Source organism: Zeus faber (assembly GCF_960531495.2).
Source record: "Zeus faber genome assembly, chromosome: 13".
Lineage (NCBI taxonomy): Eukaryota > Metazoa > Chordata > Actinopteri > Zeiformes > Zeidae > Zeus > Zeus faber.
Window position 1 is genome coordinate 14,458,225 of NC_137198.1, and position 10,097 is coordinate 14,468,321.

Below are 10,097 nucleotides of genomic sequence, written 5' to 3' on the forward strand. Positions count from 1 at the left end.
GCGCTCAACCCCAGGGCTCTGCGTTTGTGTGTTCGTATCCGTCGCGATGCAAAGCGCTTTTAATATGTTGCCGTTCTGCAGGAACTGTCCCGCCGCATGAACTGTATCTCACTAGTTCGTCCAGTAGAGCCTGCTTGCTCTTCCTCTTGGCCTGCAGCTGCCTCTGCTCCTCCTGAAGTGTATCCAGCCTCCGCTGCTCACTTCCCTGCTGCTCCAGCAGCAGCAGCTCCTCCAGCACCTCTTGCTCTCGTGTCTGAGCGGGGAGAGCAAGGGAGGAGAGAAATGGAACACACAGTTAAATACAACAAAAACAGCAATAAAAAGAGGGAGGGAGGCAAGAGTGCTTCAACTGAAGGATTATTATTGTTGTTTTTAGGGAAGCCGTAGTGCATGGCGCAGTTCTAGGCTAAAATAGGCAACCTGCAGCAGAGACCCCGCCCCCCCCGCCAATATAAAAATGCAATATCAAGAGCCACATCAAATATGTGACATATCAAAGAAAGAATATATTTTTCCTATATTTATTTATTTAGTAGTCTCCACCGGAGAAAAACAGATTGCATGTGATTCACTATGTTCTAAAGACCCCAAGTGGGTCTAAATCTATATTTTTCAGTTTAAGAATGGATTGTATCTGTACTGGCCATGGTTAAGAAGTCAAAATTATAGTGAAAACGGTATTGGTCCATCCCTAGGCAGCACAGGGACAGGTGCCAGCGCGTACCAGTTTGACTTTGTTTTTCTGGATGAGATCTCGGTTCTCCCTCTGGTACTGTTCCATGAGCTGCTTGGTGTTCTCCACGTCAACGTTGTTGGTCAAATTGTACACTGCACACAAGAGCGGACAGAACGGCTTAACGTCAATGTCATAACCTTTGCCCCAACACCTTGATGACAGGCGCACGCCTGTCATTGTCATTCAATATTCCAGTTAGCTTGACGGACCGCTCACACGAGTCTGCCCAGTTGTCAGGGCGGGAAAGGGGAGGGAAAAAAAAGAAAGAAAAAAAAAATGGAGTTGAATTGGTCAAAGATGCTTAGGCGTTAGGTAGAGAAAATTCTTGAACTCGGGTGATACGGAACAATTTATACTCATCCAATAAACACAAGGAATATTACAACATATGTTCACAAATTCAAAATTCCAGTTTGATTCAAGTCCCAAGAACACATTTAACTACTTTATATGTTAAAGCATGAGAACAAAACCCTAGTTTTTCCAAAACCTCATGTATTTAAGACAGCCTCATCAAGAGGTTTCAGGTCATCGCTGACCCAATGCTGATCATATTCTAAATGAATGCTGGTCAATCAACCAGCATTCATTTAGAATATGATATTGTGAATTGCCATATGATGACATCTGAATTCTTAGACAATAACATAAAAACAGTGTCATAAAATATAAATGAATTGGCCAGCCATAGATACTCTCTGATCCATGTCCCTGGCAGGCAGTCGTGGCTGTAAAACATCACCCTGTCCACACCCCCCGCCCTGCGCAGCCGGAGCCAGGCAGAAATCAATACGCCGTGCCAGGAGCAAGCATCAAGCAGCCCACCCCGACCGCCCTAGCCAGGGGCCTGCCTCCAAGCCTCTGCTCATACCTATGTCCTCCACTTGCTCCAGGTAGTCATTGTATTCTCTCAGGCTGGGGAAATCAAAGTCTCTCTTGTTGTATCTGAGGAGGAAGAATGGAAATAATACGAAAAAGTAAAGTGTCATAAAAGGAAAATATGTGCGGACGTCCATAACCTCCATTAAATCAACCACTTACAATACTAGGTCTTCATACTGCCCAGTAGACGTACATTAGATGTCAATTACTGGGCTATTAAAGAACAGATGAGAGGGAGAGAGGATGGCAGGGAGGGGCTGAGAAGTTAAAATCTGGCAGGGAAAGAGCTTTCCCATTTGAGCCCCCCCACCAAACCCCCTGGGGAGACTCATTGTCTACAAAACAAACATTGTAATGAGAAAAACAAAGGTGGCTTAAGAAGTGGGAGGAGGGATGTGTACACACATAAACATACAGAGGCGAGGCCCCTCCCTCCCTCCGCTCCCTCCCTCCCTCCGCTCCCTCCCTCCCTCACTCACATCTTGAGCACCTTCTTGCGGATCTCCACCTCTTTGTCCACGGCGGGGTCCTCGAAGAGCTGCACACGGAAGTTGCTCTTCCTCAGGGGTGTGTCGCACTGCACACAGTTGCCTGAGCCGCGGACAAACAGCATGTCCACACAGTTCTCACATCTGAGGGGAGACATCAAACGGACAGAGTAGCATTGGACTGAGTCATGGCTTTTGTCACGGTGATCCTTCCTGCGCACACCTGAAAGTCAGTTGTCTGTGTCACTGTGCCACTGGAGCGGGGCTTCGTGTCTTTTCATGTCTGGCAGCACAGCGTTTCAACACAGATAAGACAAAAAAAACAAAACATTTTCCAAAAAAATAATCTGAATCAAAAGTGGATTTGACTAGTGCTCACACGTAGACCAAATAAAAATAGTCGCAGCAGTATAGTTTCTTGCAGTTACAGTTTCTACGTCTATATGAGTTCAAATAAAAAACCTCACGTCTCCCTACCACCCTGTTGTTCAAATTCATTGATTATTCCTCTTGACTGCGGATAATATAAGATATAGGCTTCGATATAGATGAGATGAGTGGATGAAGGAGATAATTGAGAATAGGCTCAATTTGTTCCTCTGCTTATTTGTTTATACTGATTGTGTAAATATATAAATTTTTCCCCCGCAGGAATTTTGTTCCTGGGACTGAGTATGCACTTAGAATGGCCGGATTCCACAGTACGAACCAAACTGGTTCCAATTAGATAGTTCCTGGTACCAAAAAAAGAGGGATTTTAGACTGCATTCAAGCACAGTGAGAAGCTGCAGCAGAGTGGTAAGTTTCACAATAGTAAAGGGTTCCGTGAGGTTGCGATAAAAACAGTTTCAAGTGATAGGAATCAAAATTTTAATAAGGCCTGGGTTGAAAATAATTTGAGAAAAACGATGAAATACAATGAGTGTTTTCAGGAGACCTATTTTATGTCTATTTCTATGCTAATTTTATTCGCTGTGAGTGCACTTGGTGAAGTTTGCCCATGTGTCATTACTATAGCCTTACAGTGTATTTGAAAATGCACCTCATACACTAACTGACCAATACTACACTACTAAAAAATAGCTACTGAAAACATTCAAATCTCTTGTTTTTTATTCAAGAAAGTTACCCTCAACTTTCAGAGCGAGAGACTCGAGCCTAATATGAAATTTAAACTGCTTCATATGCAATTATCAACCCAAGAGCTGCCATCATTGTATTTTCTCAATGTGTTATATAAAACAAATACATGTACCTTGTATAAGGTGTATTCATTTCTAACTAGGATAATCAGGTTGTTATTATTATCATCATCATTATTATTATTATTATTATTATTATTTATAATACAATGGTGAGTAGTATAGCACAGCTATAGTGCTTTTTTCAGAGGGCTCTCTGTTCTTAAAAACAACCGTGTTCCATGGATGATCAATCTGTTCAAAGTCACTGCCATCATCAGTGGCCAACTGAGAAGAGGAAGGTGGAATTGGGCCTTTAGCAAACACTTTGGAATGTGAGGAAAACCAGGTTCAACATAGACTGGTTTATTCCTACGCTCCATCATGGAAGCAGCACCACCATGGCAACCAATGGCCCCACCTGAGGGCACATCCAGAGCTTACCCATCAATCACAACTCTAAGCAGGTAGGCGTTTACTCATCCGTCACACTCAAGTGAGGAGTAGATGCTGAGGACAATAGGAAAAGTCCTAAATCTCCCCCCTAAGTAAGCAAGTGGTGGTGGGGGGCAGAGGGGCAGGATAAACGTTTGCTCAGTCCAGTCTTTTAATTACGTCTCAGTGGAGTTTTATTCCACAGGAATTTACCTTCAGTGGTGGGCTTCCTGATCTTGACCACCTTCACAACAACTGAAAACATCTGGTTTCCAAATGTCGCAATCAGCTTTCGGTGGAGACTGACAATCTTTTTTTTTTTTATATATATCTACGGCATATATAAAATTATAGCAATTTTATGTGATGGTTTATGGGGGGGGGGCAGATTTGCCTTAACTGTATATCCATGATTGATATACTATTTACTTCTAAAGTCAAGGTGTTGGTGCAAAGCCACCCACCCCCTGCTTGGGAGGGTGCTCACAATAATGAAAGTGACATCAAAGAAGCCGTTTTACCTCATCAGCAGGATTCAAAACAAAAAGCGTTTATGTGAGAAACTGCAGAGCCATGGAGTGTGACTGTTTATGCATAGCATCTCAGATATGGGTCATATAAACCCAGCCGGCCAAAGATGATCAACACAATCTGCCAAAAAAAAAACATTTTGTAGAGGACTAGCTTACCAGCAAACTTTAGGTTTGGCAAAATCAAAAAATCTTTAATTGAAAGCGAGGCAGAAAACATCTGTGCTGTCCAGTTGGCTCTTCGAAGAACGAGGAGCCCCAAGTGCACCCATGAAGGGGCAGATGTTCACTGTGGCCCCAGGCTACAGGAGATGCATGGGACTAGCCATATGGAGGTGGATGGGGGATTCAGCTTGTTTCCACAGGCCTACAAAGAATCCATTCATCAACACAGGACCAGGAGTGGGGCGTTGCATGCCCCCTGCCCTATAAATGGACCACACAACAGAGCCCTCCATAAGGGAAATCCTGTGTAATTCTAGAGCGTAGAGGTGAACCTCTAAAAGGCTTGGAGGGAGGAGCGAACTTGGAATCTTTTGCCCCAAGTCCGCCCTCTCTAACAGCTTTCTAATTGTATCCCTAATGCAGTCTGTGAAAAAGAAAAAGATGAATCTATCAGTACACACACTTAATCAATAAGAAAAAAACAAAACAGAGCACTACTAGCTTGGCATGTCTGGTTGCTAATGCTGTTGTCACTTCTGTGGGGAAGTAAGCAAGTCCCTTTGACCCCTCCCGCTCCCTCACCTGTCCTGCAAAAAAGCCTAGGGCTCATATCTCTTCCATCTGCAGCTGTCAGCAGGTCAGTGAAGGGGGTGGCAAGAAGAGGGAAGGATAAACAGGGGCCTGGCTCAGCAAAGACACCCCCACCACCTCTCTTGTGTTGTGGCCTTAATTTTTCCCTCGTTCCAATGCAAGACAAAGCAAGAACAATAAGGCACTATAGAAAGACCAACTAAAATTACCCATTTCTCAAAGAAAATCCGTTGCCATGTATAGATTTCTCACAGAACCAAAATAACAGGGTCTGTCGCCATCCCCAAAATATCCAATTAGCAAAAATACTGTGATATTTGATTCTGTCAATAGCATCCAGCCATTGCTGCACAACTCATAAACAGCCAAAGCACAAGGCCTGATAATAATCAGTAATCAGATGAAGGAAACTAGCTTCCACCTAATGGGCTATGTCTATACTGGACACTTTTTAATGTCAAACCACTCCTTACTCCATTATCCCTCATGTCAAAATGGCCTGTGTCAAATGCCAAAGGACATGGGCTCTGCATCATTGTGTGTAGGTAATAAATAACAGACAGCAAACACCCCTGGTGACAGGGATATAAAATGTGCTGTGGTAGGGTTTAAATTTAGATGCAGGATAGAGATGAAGCAGCTCCATAACATATCGTGTCGCTGAGGCAGCGGAGTGTACTCGTCCTAAACTCGAATGGCCACTCACAGACTGGTGTTGTCATTTGTCAGCAAGACATTGGAGCAGAGGAGGCCTAACCATTAATTAACAAAAAGAGAGGCTGATATGTAAACAGACAAATCAAGAAAATAGGAAAGAACACCACACCCCTCCCACAGAGTTGTATATTACAGAAAATGGAAAAAAATGGAAAAAATAAAAATAAAAAAATAAAACCAAAAAGTAAAAGTTTGTGCACTTATATGGAGTTAAACAATATATCCATTATACCAGAAAGGGGCAGTATGGCAGTAGCAGTAAAGAGATCAGTGAAAACAATGCCATTATAATGTGAAAAATCTTCCTGGAGAGTCAACATAAAGGAGCAGCAAAAAAAAAAAAACAAGCCAAGGTGACCCCTGCTACAGCATCACTTTAAATTGCTTCATTGCAAAATCATTTAGAATTTCTCTGCATGCGACCCTGTATCCAGGCTGTTGCTGGGAGGTATCGGCTCGCTGACCTGATGACGAAGCATGGCCACTTCCTGATGGCAGCTCAATAACAGACAGGGTCAAACATATTCTCCCATCACAAGCCACCTTGACTACATTGCAAACATAAAACCAGCCTATGCCTTTCAATTCAAAGGCGAGTTTTCAATTCAGTCGACAAGGTTATACTTCCCTTTCTATATCATTTTATACACCTCGATGTGGCACTGTGGTTTGCATTATTTTTTTTTAGCAAAAGTAATGTCCAATAATAAACTTAATTAGAATTTATAATTGCAAACCCAAATAATTGAATGTCGTTTTGTATGTCAAACATATGTCATCTATAATGTGTTATTAAACAGTAGGTTTCTGGGGATCATACTGTGGGCAAACCAATATTCCCCCAGGAGAGAAATTAAATTCAAACTAGCCAGTAGCCTCAACATGTCTGAGAGGTGGACAAGTCACAACCAACTGTTTAAATCCGTGTAACAAGTCTGCAAAATACTGCATTAGGTTTCTAGTTATCTGGCTGAACGCAAAGGATGCTTCTAATGGTAAACGGAGAATAGGTCTTGTTTTTTTTATTAATGGTGAAACTTTGCAATATGTTTAGCTGGATGCTATAACTTCCAGCAACCAAAAAAAAATGATCGATTTAAAATAAACACAAAAATACAAAATCGCCCAGTTCTTCTATGGCCGTGACTTTCTGAGCGAAACCTCGCAGTGGTGGAATGAACTCGCTCGTCTCAAATAGACTTTTATTTGACGTCAAATGATCTCCTACTTACAGCGTGTGGCCACAGACGTTCACCATCAGTTTTAGAGACGGATTTCTGTACTTTGTTGTTTTGCAACGCGGACACCCTTGGTCGTCCATCTCTGGAAAGGGGAGAAAATGTATTAATGTGGTAAAACGTCAACAGGAGAGAGCCCTCGTCGGTTTCAAGCGGCGGTGTTCTGTGTTACACGTAACGCAGACCGGAGGAAACAGACGCCCACAGCAATGGTTCCTAGCCAATACTTTCCTCTGAAGCAGTGCGATCTGTGTAACAGGCAAACCCAGTTGGTTGTTAAAAAAAACGTTGTTTTTTTGTTGTGTTTTTTCTCTCCTGGCAACGAATCTATAAAACTACAAAGATTATACATATTAGAGAAGAATTAACTAAAAGCCTTAAGCTCAAAGCCTAACCTAACTAAGACTCCTAACCGATGAGTCACAGACAGCTGTAGGGCTACGGTGAACATGTGTAGGCTATTATTATAATGTGTGTAATAATAATATCACAATGAACGAATGATATCATACATATTCAACCCCCGCAAATAATAAGACTGTATGGTGTCTTTAATTATGAAAAAAAAAAACGTGTAACCTTTAATAGTTAGACCAGCAGTCATTAATCAACATTTTTGCCTATTAATTATAATAAGTCAACACATTGGCGGGACTATAAAATTAAATGACACCCTTCACATTATTTGATTGATTTTTTTTTTTTATTATGTTTGAAAAGGGGTTGTTTTTTTAGGAGCTTTACATGTAGAACTTCAGTGCATCACAGACATTTTTGTTAGTTAGAAATATTGGCATGTTACAACGTTTACACAATTAATGTTTAAAAAAATGACCGTGAGTGACTCATATGCTCCACATGCTGAACTTTTTCACCACTGCATTAACATAGCACAGATTAGTATAAATAGTGCCTAAAATGTGCATGGTGCTGAAAATGTCTCTTTTGATGGGCTCTTCGTGGTGGTTTGTGCAGTTTTCAACTTTGGGCCACAGTAGCAGATGGGTTTCTGAATAGTGCTTTTAATGGGCCTCCATTTGATATTGATTCTTGGGTAGGGTGTATCAGAATAATATTAACTCAATGTGGCTTGAGATATAGCTGTAGTGGCCAAAGAACGGCATAGGCCTATACTTTGGATGGGCACAGATTCAGATAGCTACTTTGTGAAGATATTAAAACATATTAAGCATAAAAGCAAGTTATAAAAGTTGCAAGTATGAACTAAAATGAGTCTTCATGGGCCTGGGAGGAGTAATTCCACCTTGGACAAGATAACGAACCATTTAGAAGAAAGAATATATTAAAATGATGATTTTGTTTCGCTATAGGTTTCCACCAAAACGTTTTCAATACGGGCTCCTCAGAATGTAGAGCATGTGATGAAACATTAGGTCACAGATCCTATTTTATGACATTTTGTCCAATCTGAGATTTTTATTGTGGGATATGATTTATTCCAATCTCCCACTACGCACATTCTCAGCACTGACGTCTCAAATAATGGTCAAGTTGAACTGCTAGGCCTAATTGGCTGGGGGGGGGGGGGGCTGAAGACCCATTGGAACCCGAAGGACCCCTTCTCGGGCATCCCCGCGTTAAGAACGACGGGTGTGGAGAAGACGAACACCCGGCTTCATTCATTTCAACAGCGTTCACCTTCCACAGGTGAGCCCCGGACGCGCAGCGAGTTGCGTGATTGACAGCTGGAAACCAAACATTGGCTCTCCGTTCCCACTCGCTCCTCCCTCGCGGTGTCCGGCGCGGGCCAATGGCGTGGCTCCTCCAGACGGACCCAGAGAGGCTCCTTCCCCGCTACAGTTCCTGCGGAGTAAAAGTCACGTTGGGACGAAAAGGGGGAGAGAGCGATCCTCTTACAGCCGCCTGTCAGAGTCAGACACCCGATCGCACTCGCATGGCGAGAAGGTAACCCGATCGGCTTCGGAGGGCTTTGGAGGAGTGACTTACCGGGAAGGCTTGAAAAAATGTCTTCTTCCTCCGGAGAAGCCACACCAGCAGATGACATCAAGAAGGAAAATGTGAAGACCCGGGACCGGGGAGAGTGCATCCAGCTCTTGGCTAGTACCGCGGAGCTGACCTCCATGGAGCAGCGCGCAGCGCCGCACCCGGACGCGGTGCGCCCCGAGCTGCTGCTGAGCGCCGCCGCGTCCTCTCTCGCCTTCTCCCCGGAGCAAGTGGCGTGCGTGTGCGAGGCTCTGCAGCAGGGGGGCAACGTGGACCGGCTGGCCAGGTTCCTGTGGTCCCTGCCCCAGAGCGACCTGCTGCGCGGCAACGAGAGCATCCTCAAGGCGCAGGCTCTGGTGGCGTTCCACCAGGCGCGGTACCAGGAGCTCTACAGCATCCTGGAGAACCACAGCTTCAGCCCCACGAACCACTCCGCCCTGCAGGAGCTGTGGTACAAGGCCCGGTACACCGAGGCGGAGAAGGCGCGGGGCAGAGCCCTGGGCGCGGTGGACAAGTACCGGCTGCGGAGGAAGTTCCCACTGCCCCGGACCATCTGGGACGGGGAGGAGACCGTGTACTGTTTCAAAGAGAGGTCCCGCAACGCGCTGAAGGATCTGTACAAGCAGAACCGGTACCCGTCGCCCGCCGAGAAGCGGAACCTGGCCAAGATCACCGGGCTCTCTCTGACCCAGGTCAGCAACTGGTTCAAGAACAGGAGGCAGAGGGACCGGAACCCGTCCGAGGCGCAGTCCAAAAGGTACAGAAACCAAACATCCCTTCTGCTTGCTTTAACACGCATCATATTGCTGTAAATAAAATGAAATCCTTCGGGTGAATGAACAAAAAAAAAAAAAAAGGATTTCACGGACAAGGACGCGCCGGTCTGCTTCACCACCCAAGGCTTTTATTTGACCAGGCGCGCTCTGTAATGCGTATCAATCATTAACTGTAGATTATTAAGAAACGAAATGTGTAGTAAAGTACAAGCCGCATGCTTTTAATGTTTTGAAATATGAAGCTGTTGCCATTCAGATCGGGTTTCAAGGAGGCTTGGAAACAAGGTGAAAGCTCATAATTTACCAATACGCCTTTGTTTGGCGCATTTCTATTTCAATATAATTATTTTTTTATTCGTGTTTTTACAAAGGTAAAAAATACATTCAAAGCTT

The 10,097-nt window shown here is 44.0% G+C and overlaps 1 protein-coding gene across 1 annotated transcript in view; it reads right to left on the minus strand.

Moving 5' to 3' along the window:
* mnat1 (MNAT1 component of CDK activating kinase) overlaps window positions 1-9,403 on the minus strand; it is a 34,464-nt gene extending 25,061 nt beyond the window's left edge. Inside the window, exons 1-7 of the mRNA XM_080012871.1 lie at window positions 8,932-9,403; window positions 8,623-8,787; window positions 6,958-7,048; window positions 2,098-2,250; window positions 1,608-1,681; window positions 725-828; window positions 113-253 (exon numbers count right to left, since the gene is read on the minus strand). Coding sequence (XP_079868997.1) covers window positions 113-253; window positions 725-828; window positions 1,608-1,681; window positions 2,098-2,250; window positions 6,958-7,048; window positions 8,623-8,787; window positions 8,932-9,265 — 1,062 coding nt within the window. The 5' untranslated portion in view covers window positions 9,266-9,403. The remainder of the gene's footprint in view (window positions 1-112; window positions 254-724; window positions 829-1,607; window positions 1,682-2,097; window positions 2,251-6,957; window positions 7,049-8,622; window positions 8,788-8,931) is intronic.
* Window positions 9,404-10,097: the final 694 nt, after the last annotated feature.